Consider the following 19,023-nt stretch of genomic DNA (forward strand, 5'->3'; position numbering starts at 1 on the left):
AAAATTATTGCGCTAAGACTACGGTTTTCGTTTATTTTTAAAATGGCTGGTTTAACGAGAAAACCAATCACTTAATCGAAATCAGGGTTCAATTTTGATTGTGCCATGTGATTTTGGTCGAATTTCAAGAGATGTCGTTTTTTGCAGATTTTGACAAAAGTGGGAAGGCTATACCCTTCCCACTTTTTCATTTTTGGCCTAATTTTAAATTTCGCTTAAAATACATAATTTTGATTGAGAATTGAATAAAAATCATTCAAATCAAGTTCATTTATCCATTGGTCTCGTAGTTTTTTAATTAAACGTAAAAAACACTAAATCGAAATAGAGCCAACTCTGCATGAATCAGATGTTAAATTTAATGGCAATAATGAAACTCGAGTCAATTCTTGTATATATTATTGAATTTCACCTCCTCAAACTTCAAAATAAATATCGCAAAAATGTTTTAATAAATATTTCTTTGCTAAAGTGCCGACATTGCGCAGTTATCCCGACCGGTCTATTTGTACGTAGCGTTAGTAATGTCTACGTTAGGTGGCGCTGGGTTTCGTCGTCTGCACCAATATTTAGCGACTTGTAGTGGTGGATTTTCTTGAAGAAAAATGGCGTTCATCGTTCGTCAATCAGGAAGGCTTGTAGGCACTTTTAACAACTATCTTCAACCTGCCCATATTGGTAAACGCTGCATTTCCACGTCTAAAAAGAACGATGAAACGGCTGTCGTAACTGAAAAAATTCCCTCGCATAAAGCCACCCAAAACTCACACGATGTGAATACCACTGCTGCAGCAACGGCCGCTAAAAAGGTTTAAATGACAATTTTATAATAGTCTCCCCAGTGAAGCTTTATCTATCGTTAAAAATTAATGTAACAAGTTTCAATGTCAGTTGATGTGTCGTTCCTTACGGAAACTTTACTTACATGTATTTCTATTTGTAAGTCTTGTTTTGTTGCTGAGGCCACATCGGTACCATGAGCCCTTACAGAACTGATTGTGTTATCTTCTTGTTTTTAGAAGTGGATGAGTTATGGTTTCCATCCAACAGACCAATACGAGGATGTTGCATCTGCACACGTGTTCTCATTTCTTGGTGTGACATTGTGCATGGTTCTAGGTTCGTTGGTATACTATTATGGGCCCGACAGAACGTAAGTTGAATACCTTGAGGAAATAATTTACCAGTTTTTCATGTTTTCTCGGTTATCCAGTTTGAAAGATTGGGCCCAACGAGAAGCCTACCTGCTTGTTCGAGAAAGGGAGGCAAATGGACTTCCTCTATTAGACCCCAACTATGTCGAAGAGTCCAAAATTGTGTTGCCTTCTGAAGAAGAACTTGGGGACTTTGAGATAATAATTTAACACTAAATAAATAAGGAAAGAAAATAACTGTAGATGATGCTTTGTGTATACAATAAACCAACCAACTGAAAGGTAGACTAAAAACATGTTCTACCTGGCACTGAAATGAAATGGGGACAGAAAACAATTGGGAAAAAGCATTGCAAGATGCAAGAAGCCTGCTATATTTACAACATAGAGGACGCGCTAAACAACACCAAGAAAGGGTTGGAGGGGAACGTAAACATACAGAAGAGAGAAAAATCAGAGACTGTAATCTTATTGAATGGAAAAGAAAAAGAACGTTTGTCGGAAGAAAAAAAGGACAAAAAAATCAGAAGAGTTTAACGTTGAATTCAGAAATTCAGTGACTTTGAGAAACCAAAAACATTACTATGACATCACAAAAAAAGGGGGGAATTCAATTCACATGTAAATTCGTCTGAGATGAGTCGGCGAGGTAATCAAATTGCACTGAGGACATAATTTCTTATTTCCCTGTAAATTGTTTTCCAAAATAATTAGCAAACTCTATTCATTGGTATTCAATTTGTTTTCAAATGTGTTTACCAATGCTTGAAGCCAGCACTCTTCACAGTGGACGTGCCAGCACGACGTCGAAACTACAGGCTGCCGATAGTCTCCCTGCAGAAGACAAGTATTATTGAGTTATTAATTTTCCAATAGAAAAAAAAACAAAACCAAAAATGGCTAAATTAAATCACCAGACAGATGAGACAGCGATTTTTCTGCTTGGCTTCTTTGTTCATTTCTTCTAAATCACAAACGCGATTCTTCAAAGCGTTAATAATGTGATCTTTAGAATCGGTTTCCTTGTATGTGGTCATCTGTGCATCCCGCTCGCATTTGACTAAACCTGCATCGCAACATTTTCGTTATTATTGACAACGATTGACAAAGTTGGGCAAAGCTGCTTGCACGCTTTACCTTCTTCTTGGGAGGAATGCTCAGCTGCGGCTGATTGGATGTCGTTCTCGTTGAACTGTGGCTGACCGAAGGCGGCCGTGTCGTCACCGTCGACCACCACATCTTCCGTTTCCTCATCGCCGGCTTTAGAAATGTGCATACCGACACCTTTAGAAGTAGGAAATGAGTTCATCTTTCTTTCATTGACTGACGAATTGTTAGCTTTCAGGGTAATTACCGCCAAAGCCTCCTTCTAGCAGAGTGCTGGCCCGCACACGACGCTGGCCGGCCCATTCGTATTCTTCGTAACTGTCGCCTTCGACGTCTAACGGCTCATCTTCGTCGGGGTCTTCTCCATTCTGTTTTCATAAATTTTGTGCAATCTCAATGAAATTGACGTTCCAAGGAGAATGTAAGCACGAAATAAGGAAACTTGCCCGTCTCAGACATTGGACCACATGCTGATTGAGTTCTTCAGCCGATCCGTACATTCTCTGTCCGCAAATGGGGCACGGAGTGCTGGAACATCCGGCTATTCCACTGGCACCGTTACCGTGTTGCAGATGATGGTGGCCGTTCTCGGGAGTGCCTTCACGTTCGTCAGCTCGACGTTTACGAGCTTTGGCCCTGACTCGATTAGTCCGATTGATTCGGATGCGATGAAATGTCTAAGTCGTTTGAGAGAATGAGAAATCAGTTTGTTTCAATGAGAGAAGCGTCCATTCGATTTCAAACCATTTACCTCCCAACGAGTATCCTGTTCACGTTTTTGAACTTGAGATGTGGCGGCTGGTGCAGACATGCCGGACGGACTGATGCTGCTGCCACTGGCGCCGGATGCGTGGTGATGATGCGACGATGAACGAAATGTGCGTGAAACGCGTTCAAGACGTTCCAATTCCTGGACGAAATGCACTTCCAAATCGGACGATCGCAGCGTGATGCCACAAACTGGGCAGCACGACGGATCCAGTGGAGACTTCTTCCGGCCTATTCAAATTGAATGGAAATTTATATTTTTATTATATATATATTTTTTTTCAATTCTAGTTTCTCTGTTGGCCGCTAGATGGCAGATTTAGTCTAATCGCCCCAAATCGCATAGAATTTTTTGTGAATGGGGTTTCTTTACAAGAAAAAATAAATATAAAAGAGGAAGGGAAGGGGGAGGGGAATTAATTTCCCAGTCGAAATACAAACGCGCTCGGCATAAGAAATAACAATCGTGTATATCGTGTATATAGATTTATAGTCTTTTAAATATTCCCGCCGCCGCCGGTAGAAATCTCAGCAGGCTCCGATCGGAAGGCAAGCAAATTTTTTTCCCTGGCGGCGGCAGTGACTCTTGCTCGGCGGCGGCAAGCCGGAGTTATAAGACTCCCCTTAAAGATCATAAAATTAAAAAAGAAACTCTCTCTCTCTCTCTCTCTCTCTCTCTTTCTATTGGTGAATGAGAGGAAGGAAAAAAAGAAGAGACCGCCGACCGGGCCAGCACAGCAAGAGACCAAAGGGAGACGATAAGGAGAAACGAAACTCTTTCTAGATGGCTGGAAAGTCTAAACAGCAGCAGCCAGCATTGAACACACACACACACAAGACTTAAAAAATAAAATACCATTTTGAGGGGGGGTCATCCGATGGCGATCTAACACACAACCGTGAAGTGTGTGAAGCCCGCGCCAAAAAAAAAAAAAAAAAAAAACGAGGGTTGGTTGAAGAAGAAAAATCACTGGCCCAATAAGACAACATTCTTCTGTTGTGTGAATTTCTCAAAACCGGAAGAGGAGGAGGAGTTTTTTTTATATTTTATTTAAAAAAAGACATTCTCGTGTGCCAGTTGAAATCAACTGTTACTTGCAATAAAACCAAGATCCATTTCCGCTTTTTTCTCGCGTTTGAAATGTTCCAAACACACACACACACAGAGAAAAAGACGAGCAACGTCATCCTTAACCACAAGCAAATCCAGCGTCTGTGTGATTTTGTTTTTCTTCTCCTTCTTCTAGAAACGGCCTGCCCTCTCGCCAGAAAGAAAGAGAAAAAAAACAGCTGTAACCCGAGATTCGTGAAATCGTCACATCAAAAAACATCATTTTCACTCGGTTTGTATCAAATTCGATCGCGTCGTTTCTTTTGTTTCAAAAAAGAAAAGGGGAAAAACAACAAAATAAAAAAGACTTTCACGACAGTCGGCGACTTCTTCTTCCGTTCGTCAAGTCTCTCGGTCGCAAGGTATTTCCACAATATCAGCTGACACTATCTCCCCCCCAAAAAATCCCAGTGTCTTTTTATACCCCCCCCAAATGAAACACCTACAACCAACTACTTACCAACTTAAAAAGAAGAAGAAGAAGAAGAGAAGCGTATCCATTTCGAAGTGAGTGGAGAGGGGGACTAGGTATGCAATACATTATGATGCTGCTAACGTGTGTGTGTGTGTGTGTGTGTATAACTTAAAACAAAGACCACTGAAGCCGCTTTAAATTACACGAAACGGTGGTGGTGGTGATGGTGGGAAATATTCAAAATCTTCTTTCCAACCGGATCGTGTGACACAGAACGAGAAACGAAGGCAAAAGGTTCGGTTTTGTGCGTTCCACAATGGCCGAGAGACGGTGGATCAAAGAGAAGCCAATCGGAAGCTTTGCAGCAGAGTATCAATTCGAATGTGACATCCCTCCCTTCATCGAATTATCATCATTTTTAAGTCAGCGACTAGCTCCTTTTTTTGCGCAGTGTCGAGTGAGAGCAGACACCAACATATTTTTTCAATAGATTCGAGCACAAAACGAGCCGTTTAGTATTTTTTAAAAAATAAGTTAGTCGAATAAAGTAGAATGGACGTAGCGCCGACCTATTGGAGAAGAAAAAAAAAGGGAGCATTTAAAAAGAAAACGACTTTTAGGGGAACTAAACAACAACATCACAGGCTGGAAGGGGGTCTCTCTCTCTCTCTCCATCATCCGCTCTTATTATATGAATGAGGATCACACACACACGGACACAAAAAGGAGAATCGATTGATGGCTTGGCTGTGGGGTTTCCAACTTCAAACTGACTCTACACAGACAGAAGGGAGGGGAGGGCCATCTTTTGTCGAGTGTCAAACAATTGCACGGTGCCCATTTTGTTTTGTTACAAATAAGCGACACGCACATCGAATAATAAAAAAAAATATATCAAATCGCTTTTAGGCCTGAAATGCAGGCAAAGCTGCTGATGTGACTCTAAATGCATCCGACAAAAGAATCACTGACGATATAGAGAGAGAGAGAGGGACCCTTCTCTTGTTGGGGAAAAAAAAATAAAAGGGGGTCCCCCTTGCGCTCTCGGTAAGAAAGGCCAAGCGGAAGCTCCTCTGCCAACTAGCACCACAGACGCGCACCTTTTGCCAGTAAAGTCATCCATCACGTCAAATTATCGATTCAATCGACCGTTGAGAGAGAGAGAGTCAATGTCGATTTTTTTTGGAAGGCTTTTGTGTTGCGCTTCTTTTTTCAACGGCCAAATGGAAGGCTAATGTCTTACAATAGTTCCACACACACACACACACACATCCAAATCACACCTGAAAACATTTGAATGGGAAACGGATTTTTTTTTCTTTTTGGAAACCTTCATCCGGTTCTTTTCTTGGTCGGCCCAAGAGGAAATTCGAAAATCTGGGGCTGCACTTCATCAAAAGAAAATTTAAAAAAAAAAAAGGCAAAACGTTTTGGTCGATTAAAAACGGGTGAAAATGAAAGCAAAAACAACAAAAAAATGGCTACGGTGGGTGATTCTTCGACAAGACAAATTGAATAACAATTAAACATAATTGCGTTTTATAACGACAGAAAAGCCCAAAACATTTTCAAAAAAACATCCGGATGAACCAAAGAATTTCAATCAGCCGACCCAGCCCATGTTTGTTTGTTTTTTGTTCCCCTTTCAGTCCTTTAGAACGTGATCGTAAATATCGCAGCGGGAAATTGAATTATTCAAAAATGGGCAAACCTCCCCGCAGTGAATTCTTTTTTGGCTACTTATTTGTGTCGAATAAAATTGACGATTATTGGCCCCTTTCTCTCGTCTCTCTCTTTGTAGACTAAGACTTATCTATTCACTACTTAAAACTACTAAATAGTGAATCATTCCCAGAGTCGTGAAAAACAACCGAAACTTTGTGTTTGTTTGTTTTTTTTTGTTTAATTTTAATTCCAACCGATCGGGAATTTTTTTCCGTCGGATAAACCACCCACAGCGTTTCGCTTTTGTTTAAGAAAACAATGTCCGCATTCAAATAACTTTGAAAAAAAACTAAACAAAAAAGAACCGGAATGTTTCGTCAAATATTTTTGTTAGGCCTACGAAAATTCCTCATCTCTTCTATTGAAAACATAAAACAAAAAAAACTTGTTCAATAATTTCAAATCTATTCATCATTCCAAAAAGACTCTTGTCTGGTCGGCTGCTGATTTCCGCTTTGCGCACATTATGGCACAGACGGATGGCTGGATGGAATGTTGTTCATCACATGGCCAAAAACATAAAATATTAAATAAAAGGGAGGGAAGGAATTGAGAAATCATCAAAGGGGTAAATAGCAAAACGGGGCACGTGCTGCACAGCAATTTGAATGATTGAAGATACGACCGGCTTTCATTCTCCTGTTCAAAACAAACCCCCCTTTCCCTTAAAAAAAAAATATCATATCATCAGAAAAGCCAGAAAGAACGGAGAGATACATCAAACGACGTGTAGACACACAGAGAGAGAAGCGCGGCCCTCTGTATAAATGGTAACAAACACGGACCGCTAGCGAAAAGGATGGGAAACAGCTGCTGCTATAGGAGGAGCTGTGTGTGTGTGTGTGGCAAATTGGATCATAAAACAGATTGTGCCGAGAGTTTGCTGCCGCCGATTTCGGTTCTCCCCTTTATATCTTCCACGGCTCTCTAGACGCCAATTAGTCGCTCTCTAATTGACAAACATCGGCGATACACGGCCTATAATATAACGGCGAGTATCAACACTCACCACACAAACACGGCCGGGCTGGGCAAGCGATTCTTCATACTAAATGTATAGGATAAGGGCGAGCGAAAGAAAGAAAGAAAGGGAGGGGGGGAATGATTTTTTAATATTATCAAACAGTTAACACATGTCGGCCGACTGTGCGTGTATGCATACTTAACAATAGCCGACACGACGATGGGTGTCAATTCCCCCCCTCCGTTGAAATCGAGTTTGCCTATCGCATTTTCGATAGCGTTTACTCAACAGCTGTCGTTGTATCGAAAAATGAGCCGACACCACACGTTTCATTTTGCTCTTCAAGTATGAATAATTAACAAGCCTTTTATTTTTTTCGTGTGTTTCAAGTCGAATATTCTGAATCATCAATGAAAAGCAAAAAAAAAAAAGAAGGAGCTTTTCCTTCTTAATTTATTAATAAGATGTTTAATAATGTCAGTAGGATCTCAGGGCTTGGGCAAAGAGGATGCTTATAAACACGACTATTTCTACCGCACAAAAGCGGCCGCCATTTTAGGTCTTCTCACAAACACGAGTCTCGAGTGGGTAGGCCAAAGACGTTCAACCAAAGAAATGACTTCTTGTTCCTACTTTTTTCTTTTGGCTTTAGGTTTTATACGCGTATTACACACACACACACACAGGGGAGCAGGAAAATATAAACTACCATTTCAAAAAAAAAGAAAAGAAAAAAGGCAAAGAGTAAAAAGAAAATCCCTGTGAAACCTCGCATCAAAAGGTAGTGTGTGTGTGTGTGAGTGATAATGCGCTACACACACAAGAGAACGAGAGAGGACACATTCATCTTCATATCGTCCGACAGGGACCGTCATCTTTTTCTTTCTACCAGAAGCTTTAGGCTTTTTTATTTTATTTTTGTCGTTTCCCGAGTTTGAAATAAAATAAAAAGTGGGGGGGGATGACGATGCCCGAAACAATCTCAATAAAAAATAAAGGAGGAAAAAGAAAACGACGACACAGGTGTCTAATGTTATTCCAAGATCTTCAAGTTGCGAGTCCATTCCACCCCGATCCCCTCAAACGGGCTCGACTCTTTTTGATGTCATCAAAACGTTGCCTCTCTCTCTCTCAATCCTCTGAAATGATTTGAATAGGAAAGAAGCATTGATACACTATAGAAGAAAGAGAGAGAGAGACCTGGCTTCTTACAACGCCCCCCAAAGGCACAAGAAGCTTCAGACAGTTCGCCAGAGTGTGACTAAATCTTTCACAAAGTCAACGAAATAAAAAGAGAGAGACATAGAAAGCCGCTGACAAATGGACGAGGCTCAATCACCTCCTTTTTAGAAATCAATTAGGCGCATAAGAAGAGTTAAAAAAAAAAAAAGAAAACTCTTCGGCAGACAAACTGCCAGAAGGAAAAGAGAAAAACAGTTTCATGTGAAAAATCGCACACACTTCTTCAAGATGCTAAAAAAAGAAAGAAAAAGAAAAAAAGAAGGTTCTGACATGTCTGATGTACATAAACAGAGGGGCAGGACATTTTGTGCGACGTCGCGTGCTGGCGCGGTGTTGATGTTCGGTCGGGTCTTTCGGACTTGTTTATGTGTATCGGTACAGAGAAGACACACACGGGCCATTCATCGCAATCAAAACGTTTAGCCACCTGGAAATAAGGATTTTTCTTTCTTGTTCGGCTACCGGTTACACATTTTCACGCACCAGCGAGTCGTGTGCATTGCACGAGATAAAATACGTGCAAAGGGGCTGATGTGTGTGCTGTGTTGGATGACAAGAAAGAAGAAAACAAATGACAACCACCTGTGCTACCGTGTGTCCATAGCCGTTTAACACAGTCGAAAATCATAATATGAAGGGGAAATCTCAGTTCCATTCTCTTTTATCCCCTTTTTTTTTTAGATTTTTTTAAACTTGTCAAGTCAAGTGAAAGAGACAGCCGGAAACGGTACCTCATTCTCCACACAAAACACACACATGTAATATGTTCTTCTTCTTCTTCTTCTTCTTCTTTTATTTTTTTTTTTTAAAGGGAAGCCTACGGGACCGCATTTTAAATGAAAAAAAAAAAGGGTCCTCGTTTATATTAGACACAGAGATAGCGAAAAAGGGAGTAACAGCAGCTGGATGCATCCGAGCGTTACCTGATGCGATTTACACGACCACGCGCTCCCGTTTATTGAAACTCGTACAGTCGTCATTTTTCCTCAATTTCTTCTTCTTCCCCCACCACCACCCTTCCCATCCTTCTCCCTCTCTCTTAATAATAAAAATAAAAAATAAATAAATTCAACCCACACCCTCAAAGGCGCATTCGAATCTACATCTTTTAAAGGAAAGAGAGACAATTCTTTAGTACGAGCTTCACTTTGAAATCAACAAGGAAAAGAGGAGAAATTGAAGGACGACATGAAGATAGAACCACTTATCACTCGTAGTCGTCGTCGTTGTAGTTGTCATTTTTTTTTTCTTTTCTCGAGGCCTCTGCAAGTCAGTGGTCGTATAATAATAACCCAAAACGGGTGTGTGTGTGTGTGTGTGTGTGTTAGAGGGAAGGAAAGAAGAAAAACGATGACAGCGCGTGAAATTGCCGCGACGATTTCCGCTAGCGTTTGGGTCGTCAACTTATATAACCGAACGAGAGAGAGAGAGAAGACGGGAGGGAATATAAATAAATAAATAAATAAAAAATAAAAGAGGGGAAAAAAAAAAACTTGGGTCGACGACAATAACAAGGGAAAACACATTTTACCACCATGCCGAACGTTCGAATTAGGATGACAACGAGGTGATTGAGCAACAACACGCGTGACTACATTTATACATCTGGCTCTCCCTTCTTCTTTTTTGAAAAAATAATAATAATCAATAAAAATAAAAAATGAAAAAAAGATTCTCAGATCCTCAAAAAGGCAAAAAAAAAAGAAACAAATCTTTTCTTCACGGAAGGTTGTTTGGGTCCGTGTGTGATGGGCATCCCGTCATAAAAAAATGGAGACGTACAATTTGCTAGACGGTTGTTTAGATATGTTCAGCAGACAACAACAACAGCAACAACTACAACTACTACTACTACTCCTAAAAATGAAAAAAAAAAATACTTATCAACTGGGACGCGTATCGACAACTCGGCGCTACACAACAAAAAAATTCACGCGGCTCGTAAAAAATAAATAAATAAACTTTTTCTTTATTTATTATTATAACGACCCGTTTTTTTTGGTCTGTTGTCATCATAAAAACAACAAGAGTAGCCGCCATTTTTCTTTCGATTTCCATCACACACACAAAAAAAGAAAAGGGTAATGTTTAACACGATGATTCTGTTCACGGAACACTATTATCTTGCCTCTATTATTATCACATCGTTTTTATGTAAATTGCACCGGACCCAAAGCGGAAATAGCCCCCACCCCCTTCTCTCTCTTTTTCCTTTGATCCTCTGGTGGTTGAGATGTCCGCATCAATAAAACATGACCTCACCACTCTCGGTGGGGGTGAAAGAAAAAAAAACAGGAGGACAATGGTCGAACGGATCCTAAAACGTTACACACACACACACACACACACAAAATAAAAGATAAAAAGAAAAAAGGGCAATATCGTTTTGGGTTTTGGCCCATCTGCTGGTTAAAGTATGTGTCAACGAGATAAGCGCGTCGACGGGTGCGTGTACCCAGGGAGGGGGTTTAAGGGTGTAGTTGGGAGTAGTGGCGTGAAGGAGACAATAAGCCAGCCAATCAACGAGGGATATACTTTGTTACCCTCCCTGTCAAGTGGAGAGAGAGACGGGAAAGATCTTCTTCTTCTTCTTCTTCTTCTTCTTCTTCGTGTTTTGAGGGGAGGGGAAGGGGAATTACGGCTGGACATCAGATAAAGACACCACATCGAAAATCCCATTGCCAAGTTATTTCTTTCCAAAATAAGGAAGGGGATCAAGGTGGGCGTGAAACAAGCGGGATTTACACCGAATCTCGCGTTTAAACGAAACTGCTGCCGAAGCGGGAAAATCAAAACAAAATAAAAAAGGAATTTGAAGTTCACAGAGTAAGGTGAAAATCAAAATGTGCAGACAAGCAAAGATAATTTTGGTTTTTTTTTTTCTCATATCCTCTCCCCCCCCTTCCCCTACCCACACTTCGTTTTAGAATCGTTCAACCAAAATCAAAAAAGAAGGGGGAAGAAGAAAAATGACAGGCAGAAGAGGAAGAAGGGGCGGAATCTGCTCAATTTCTTTCAATCCCGACGGGTGACACATTTTTTTTTTTTAAAGAAGAAAATCACTTGAATGTAATGCAATCATCTTTCCTTGCTATTAAAAAAAGAAAAAAACCCTTCTAGCAAAATGAAGAAGGAAAAAAAAAATCATTCCAATCACGTTTCTATTTCACGTTATTTAAGCAAACGCAGTTTAACACGACCGCCAAATAAAAAAATAAACATTCACGCAAACCCCGTGCTCCCATCGCTCGTCTAAACGTGCGTGTGTAATCATGTACAACACATAACCACCACCAACCACCACCACCCCCAACCCAACCATCGTTTTTGGATGTCCTCCCTCTTTTTAACTCAATGGAGCGGCAAAAATAAGAGCATTTCCCGCTTTAGGCGTTTCTTCGTTTGTCGGTAGAGGATTTTAAAAGAAAAAAAGAAAATAAGAAACAGTTTCAGCAACACGAATCAAGAGCCCTCTTTTTAATGTTGCTGTTAGATGCCTCCCCCCCACCCTCGAGCGTTTGGAACATTCCGGCGACGGGCTAAAAAAAAAAACGGGCGATCAATTTGATTTTTTTTTTCTGGTTGCCGCGCGTGAACGTTTCGCGTTGGAATTTTCTCATTTCGACCAACGACACAGAGCAGCGCACAACCATCGATTCGTCTAAATGACGTCATAGCAGGCAAAAGCGCGTCCTTTAGCCGACAATGTTTTATTTGTTAACAAGCCAAGGAAATAGGCGATCCGTGGTGTTGAAGAAGAAAGAGAGAAAAAAAGGGGGGATGGGGGGAGAGGGAGATGGATGACTTGTGATTACAAACCTTCGCTTTGCCTGCCTCACCCGCAAAATGTAGTTAGCGTGACGTTATTGCCACCTCGTCATCATTTGTCCGCCAGACTTGCGGCAGAACGTTTTGGGAGGGCAGGGAGGGGCGGGCTGGCAATAATCCACACACAACAGAGTCTTGGTCGTCTTCTCTCCCAACCCCACCGCACCCCCCCCCCCTTTTTTTTCGCAAGTAAAAGAGGGCCAATGATAATAATAAATCGGATAAATAAATAACCAACACGAGATTATTATTGGGAGGATTTCCACACAGCCAGGCAGCAGCAAGATGGCGTCCTAACCGCTTTGCAAAGCCACACACATTTGTGTGTGTGTAGTAGTAGTTGTGTTTGATGGGCAAAATGGATCCGATATTATCCACTTTTTGTAACAATCTCCTCTCCCCCCCTGTGGTGTGTGCCAAACATCGTAAATCCTACACTCGGACGCCATTTTCTTTTTTTCTCTTTCATAATTCTAAATCACACACACACACACACAAAATAAACGGGAACGGGGAGGGTTTACAACAATTGGCTTCCAAAATCCCTACCCCCCGTTCCATATCAGAACAAGTTAAAAAGTCGTTTTCTTCGTGTTTGTTATATAGTACAACTAGTACGTACTAGTAGTAAGTTCTCTATTGTGTCCATCCCACCCCTCTTTTGATCATGTCGGGTGGAGGGGGAGGAGGAGGAGGAGACAAGTCACGCTCTCTGATCTTTCTTCTTCACCGTATGTTATTTGCCTTTTTTGGCCAAACCCTCCCATCGTGTCCATTCTCCTCCCTCTTGCGTCAACTGCGGCCCAACTCGTACGGGCCTATTTGACCTTTTATTCGCAATGAAATTGAAGAGTTTCGATTTTGTTTTTGATTAAAACGCCATTGAAAATCACAAGAAAAAAGAAGAAAAATGAGAATTGTTGAAGATACGCACCCAAGGGGGGTGAAACGGGGAGGGTTGGCGGCTCTTCTTTTTGTTTTTAAAAAACAAAAACGAGGGGCGCACGAGCTTCTTTTTCATCAAGCACCTGTTAATGGCCCCAAGTTAAAAAGAATAGAGGGGGGAGGAGGCAAGAATGAAAAAGCCATCCGATGCAGCCCCGAAATGAAAAAGAAGACATCAAACGGGGGGTGCCCCTACCCAACAGTTGAAATTGAATGAAAACAAAAGACAGGTGCGTCCACAAACGCGCCACCTGTTTTTTTTTCTGTTTCTGCATCTCCCAACGGCATTATGCAAATCAAAGATGTTTCTCATCTCCAATAAGTTCGCCTCTAGAGGCAGGAACAACAACAAAGTTTCATCTATTCAAAACATTTTCGATTTTTTTCTTCTTTTTTACCTTTACGACGATCTTGTGAAAAGAAAAAAAGAAAATGATTTCCTTCTGGTCGACGGGTAAAAAAAATAAAAAAAGTTGACGACAATGAAAACTCGTTGACGACAGACACATTTCATTTCATTTTTTTAAAAAAAAGGAAAGATGGGGGGAACAAAAATGAAAAATGGCTTTGAAAAAGGAAAAAAAAAAATAAGGAGAAATAATAAAAACCGGATCTGCGCTTATTGGTGGGACAGTCCCTTGGTAGAATGAAGGAAAAGAAAACGAGAAATGATATGCGAGATGGATTCACATTAATCATTCGTTATTTCGTCTTTCTCTTCTTCATCTTTCAAAAAGGGAAAATGCCTAACAGTAGCAAAGTGACTCGACTGGGCCCCCCTTTTCGGCCCATTTTTGGTGGCGGCGGTTGTTTTCTTTTTTCCCTCTCTTTTTTCTTTTTTTTTCTAATTGAATATCATTTGATTTTGATTCGACAGTCTCTGTTTCTACCGACTGAAGAAACAAAAAACAAAACAAGGAAAAAACGCATCCGAAAAAAACGTGAAAGAAACAAAGAAAAAGAAGATAAATGACTCGACTGATGTCAAGTGAAAGGTTTTCCGTGTTGGTGGTGCCCCCCTTTTACCCGTTTTTGGGGGTGGAAAAGAGTTGCGACTCTTTTCATTTGATTTCATTTTTGAAAAAAAGAAAAGAAAAAGAAAATGCCACAGCGTGAACACGAGACTCTCTTTCTCTCCTTCTCCCCTCTTGTCTTGTATCGATGTGTGACAGGTGCCGTGAGAGGGTTCGCGACCGGCATCCCAAATGTGCCGCCATCTCCGTTTTTCTATAAGCCCCGCCAGTTTCTTGTTTTAATTCAAAATCTCGTTCCATTTAGAAACGTTTTTTTCTTTTTCTTTATTTTTTTCCCCCCACGAATGTTTCCACCGGTAGCGCAAAAGGAGAATTAGGAAAAAGATAAGGCTCTCTCTCTCTTTCTCTCCCTTTTCCCAGTTGATTCCAGTGTGTGTGTGTGTAGGTACGCAACCATCTTATTAATCGCCTGTCAATTGTCGGGCTATTCTCTTGCCTTCGCGGTGAATCCCATCAAAAGACAAGTCCCTTCCATTGTATCTTTTGATTTTGATTTTCATTTCCCTATTTTTTTTTGCGCTTGCGCTTGCGCGTGATGCGGAATCGACCAGCCGGATTACAACAAACATTGAAAGAAAGAAAGAAAACTCTCATCTGCCGTGTGTGTGTGTGTGTGTGGAAGGGAACGGGCGACGGACGTTTGCATTTCAGGGAGAGAGAGAGCGCGCGCGCGCGCGCCAGCGCTCACCTACAAAGTCAAACTCGCCGCCACAAATTCTCCGCTTTGCGGCAAAAGAGAAAAATCATTTTGCCCCTCCGCGTCTCTCACTCGCCCTTAACCCCCACCTCTCCTCCAAATTTTTATTATGATATCTATTCGTCCGATATACGACCCCCACGTTAAACCCAAAATAAAAAAATGAAATAAAAGGGGAGCCAGTCCATTTGTGCGCCTCTACCACCGAATAAGGCAAATACGTCGTTTCTCTTTTTTCTAGAAGAAGAAGAAGAAGAAGAGGAAGCCGATTGGAGTTTCAAGTAAAGAAAGAAAAGAAGAGAGCCCGAAAATAGAAGTGGTAGAGGATAACAATCCTCCATCTATATTGACACCCACTTGTCATTTGACACTGTTATTAAGCGAAGAGGAAACGGATCAAAACTTTGAAAAATCAAAGGAAAGAATAAATTCATTTTTGCGCCATTTTTCGAACGTGTCGTAAAAAGCAAAAAGAGTCCAATCACAAATTCCCTGGGCTAAGAAAAAGAAAAACGACGCGAATGTCAACGCACCGATTGATCGCCAACTCGGAAAAAACGAAAAAAATTTACTATTTTATGATCCTCCTTAAATTTTTTTTTCTTTTTCTTTCTTGCCAACAACACAGCAAGAGAAAGAGAGAAAGACAAAACGAAAACAATCTGATTTTCTGGGGGAACTGGCAGAGTGGCGCATCCAGTGCATAAAAAGATGGCGCCGCACTAGTATATACTACCCCCACACACACACACACACTCGTCCCGTCTTCGTGTTGCCGACAAAAGGGCGCGGCTCCCACAAGAAAACCCCCCAAAAATATTTTCTTCCCCCCCCCCCCAAAAAAAGAGAGGACATCATAAACTTGGAAGAAAAAAAGACATATTTTTATTTTCCTCTTTTAAATGACGAGATAGTGCCAAAAAAAAAAAAGGGAAAAAGGTTTTTGGCTCGAATGCAACAACGAAGGAAAAAAGGAAAATCATAATTCAACATGTTGGAATGATTTAAAGAGACGAGTGCATCATAATTCACAAAATGGAGTTGTACACGTTGCCCATCAAACAAAATGATTTGCTCGGGTCACGCGTCCACCCCTTTTTTCTTTCTTCTTCTTCTTCTTTCCTGACCAACGTTTTTACGACACCCCAAAATAAAATAAAATACAAAAATTCGGGATTTTTACGGATAGACTCGGACACGAGTGTCGTCGTTTATCATCGAAAAAGAAAAAGGTCGAAAAGAAAAGATGAGGGGAAAAAACAGAATTTTTGACAAAAAAAAAATTTTCTAAACGTCAGTCGCCTCAATAAAATTAAAAAAAAAAAAAATCTCGTCTTCAACGGACGTGACCGTGTTAGATTTTTTAACGCGTCTTCTTTTTTGACATGTGGCAATGAATCAATGCCCTTTCGCTCCTACACATTTCTATTTTTTTTTATTTAGAGAAGCAAAACGTTGCCAAAGACAAAATCAGCTTTTCTCATTTGTGTTTCGTCTTTTCCTCTCGTCTCTTCCGTTTAGCGCATCGCTTCACCTCAACCGATTTCTTCTTGGACAAAAAGACAAAAAAATTGGGGTGGGGGAAGGAGGAGGAGGAGGAGGGACAACTCATCAAATGGAGCGGCGCATGCTCTCACTCCACAATTCTGTTTTCCTCCTTTTCTTTTCTTTTTATGAGCGAGCGAGAGAGACACACACGCACAACACAACTCCTGTGTTGCCATTGGCTGAAACGGCCGCCGGTTCCACACGATAAGGGGGAAAAGGGGCGGAGCGGCGCTCTTTTCCCCCCCCCCCCACCCCTCTTCTGGCAACACATTCCCGTCGAGGGAAGAAGCCAAAAAACGCGACGCAACCAATGACGAGTGGAGACGGCGCCGACGCCGCCTCCCCACAACTGGACCAAACACGAAAAAAAAAAAAAAGAAAAAGAAAATGAAAGACTCACGTCGTGAGGTGCGGATGTCATCCGGAGTCGAACGTTCGGTAGCCGCATCCGAAAGGGGCGTTCCGGCAGCATCGCGGCCATCATTGTTGTTGTGATGGGCACTGGAAGACGAAGCGGCCGACGACGGATGAGACGACGAATCGGCACAACCGGCCGACGCCATCGTCGGTGACATGGCCGATGCGGCGGCGGCAGCAGCAGCTCCATTATGATGATGATGATGATTATTATTATTATTGGAAGGCGATTCCGGCTGACCTTGGATGACAACCCTCTGTCCATTGGAGTTGAAGACGAGGCGGCCGGCAGCCGCCATCGACGACTCCATGGCCGAATTGAACAGCGGATTGTAGCGGCTCAAATTGAATGGCAAACTCTCAATTTTACCACCACCACCAGCAGCACCACCAGCACCACTTCCGCCACCACCGCCGGAATGGGGGTGCCCCTTTTGCTGTTGTTGTTGCTGTTGATGATGCGGAGAAGTCAATCCGGCGGCAGCAAAAGCGGCTGCTGCTGCGCTGCTGCCGCCTCCTCCTCCTCCAGGATGAAACGACGAAGACGACGAGCAAGACTTTAAATTCTGAAGCTCTTCGGCCGGCGTGAGGGGCCGGAAGGCGCCCGTGCCAAACGGCAATCTCGGATCGAGAGACGGAACGTGATGGAAGAACGGATTCTGCAAGTGCAGAAACGGCCAAGCCAATCCGTGGTGATGGGCAGCGGCTGCGGCGGCGGCGGCGGCTGCAGCGGCGGCACCGACCTCCGACGGACGTAATCCACCCAGATTCACAGTCGAAAATGGATTATTTAAATCCTTGCCATCCGAATTCTGCAAAGCGCATTTCGATTTCCAAAATACAATTAATACTTAAAGTGAAGTCGCTTCCAGTCTGGACATGGACACAATTTCAGGGGGGGGGAAAAAAACAAAATTGAAAGATTCCGTTCAACGATAAGAAGCAAAAAACGAGGCAAAAGGTCAAAAAGGGTGGGGTCATGTATCTACAGACAGGAGAGGAAGGGAAAGCTTTTGAGAAGAAGAACATGGAGGCTCCTCTTCCGATGAAACTGAAATATTAAAAAAGAGAGAGAGAGAAAGAGAGGACAGAAAAACTTGGCGACGGGTTGTTGTTTCACCTGGGGAAAGGGTCGCGACAATCGCAGCGCTTCGCTCAGACTACTGGCCTGCGAAAAAGCCACGAGAGCCGCCGCTGGATGAGACTGATGAGTCGGGATCGGAGACGGACCATGACCGTGGTAAGCCGAGCTATTTTCCATCTGATTATAATTAAGCAACGGTTCACAAAAGCCCGAAGATGAAGACATTTTTGGTTTGTTGTTTTCTTTTGTTTTTTTTTGCCCACCCCACCCCCTTCTCTACGAGTATTTTCTTTTTTTTTTCCCACCCAACCAATGGCAATTTGTTTTTTTTTTTTTGCTAACCCTTTTTTCTTTTGAATTAAACACTTACTTTGCCTTGCATCGCCTTTTTCAAAGAAATGCGTAACGCTTAATGCAAAGAGAACGGCACAGAAATGATATCGAGGGAATTCGCAATTTCGTTCCGAATTTCGATGACGTCGTTTAGCGAAGACACTTGATAACGTGGGGGGTCAGGAGGAGGATGGGAAGTGCTTTAGATCCGTTTGGTAGGCAGAGAGGCGATTGATAAGAAAGAGAAGGGCGAAAAAAAAAACACTCAATCAATTCGAAGTAGGGCGATCAATCTCGGTGGCGAATTGATCCGATTGATATCGCGAAAAGACGAGAGCACAGGATGACAAAGATACTGGGCGCTGCAGCGCCAGAAAGAAAACTGGAGAGCAACTCACCTTAGACGGTCGTGTTGATCCGGCACATGGACGTTGTGTGAGCTGTCTTGGCTCCGCCCACTTATCTCGTTGCCATCGACAGAGGATTGCTTTTCTAGCCGCTAGATGGTAGTCGTGCGTAGGCTAACCTGGAAAAGGGAAAAAAAATAAATATTTTGTTTTCACTTTTAATTTGCAGATATTAAAACCATTGTAGGGATTAATAAATGAAATAAATTAATCATTAAACAAATGATTTGAGTGATGTTTGAAA

At 42.0% G+C, this 19,023-nt stretch overlaps 2 protein-coding genes across 4 annotated transcripts; one reads left to right on the forward strand and one right to left on the reverse strand.

The window, feature by feature from the left end:
* Positions 1-560: 560 nt before the first annotated feature.
* Positions 561-1,439, forward strand: LOC116920728 (NADH dehydrogenase [ubiquinone] 1 beta subcomplex subunit 11, mitochondrial). The gene is made up of 3 exons (XM_032926829.2): positions 561-809; positions 1,020-1,153; positions 1,214-1,439. The coding sequence occupies exons 1-3, from the start codon at positions 606-608 to the stop codon at positions 1,362-1,364; spliced, it is 489 nt and encodes a 162-aa protein (XP_032782720.1). The 5' UTR covers positions 561-605; the 3' UTR covers positions 1,365-1,439.
* On the reverse strand, positions 1,389-18,893 carry LOC116920712 (E3 ubiquitin-protein ligase RNF220). Of its 3 annotated transcripts, XM_045172190.1 has the most exons (10): positions 18,410-18,752; positions 18,076-18,216; positions 16,939-17,767; positions 3,013-3,260; positions 2,708-2,938; positions 2,509-2,629; positions 2,292-2,438; positions 2,069-2,220; positions 1,914-1,988; positions 1,389-1,841 (listed from the first exon to the last, which is right to left on the reverse strand). In XM_045172190.1, the coding sequence occupies exons 1-10, from the start codon at positions 18,419-18,421 to the stop codon at positions 1,770-1,772; spliced, it is 2,028 nt and encodes a 675-aa protein (XP_045028125.1). In that variant the 5' UTR covers positions 18,422-18,752; the 3' UTR covers positions 1,389-1,769. The 3 variants fall into 3 exon arrangements, with proteins under 3 accessions (XP_045028125.1, XP_045028126.1, XP_045028124.1); XM_045172191.1 differs by lacking the exons at positions 18,076-18,216; positions 18,410-18,752 and adding an exon at positions 18,771-18,893; XM_045172189.1 differs by having other exon boundaries at positions 18,076-18,752.
* Between the last annotated feature and the right edge of the window lie 130 nt (positions 18,894-19,023).

Source organism: Daphnia magna, linkage group LG4, assembly GCF_020631705.1.
Source record: "Daphnia magna isolate NIES linkage group LG4, ASM2063170v1.1, whole genome shotgun sequence".
NCBI lineage: Eukaryota > Metazoa > Arthropoda > Branchiopoda > Diplostraca > Daphniidae > Daphnia > Daphnia magna.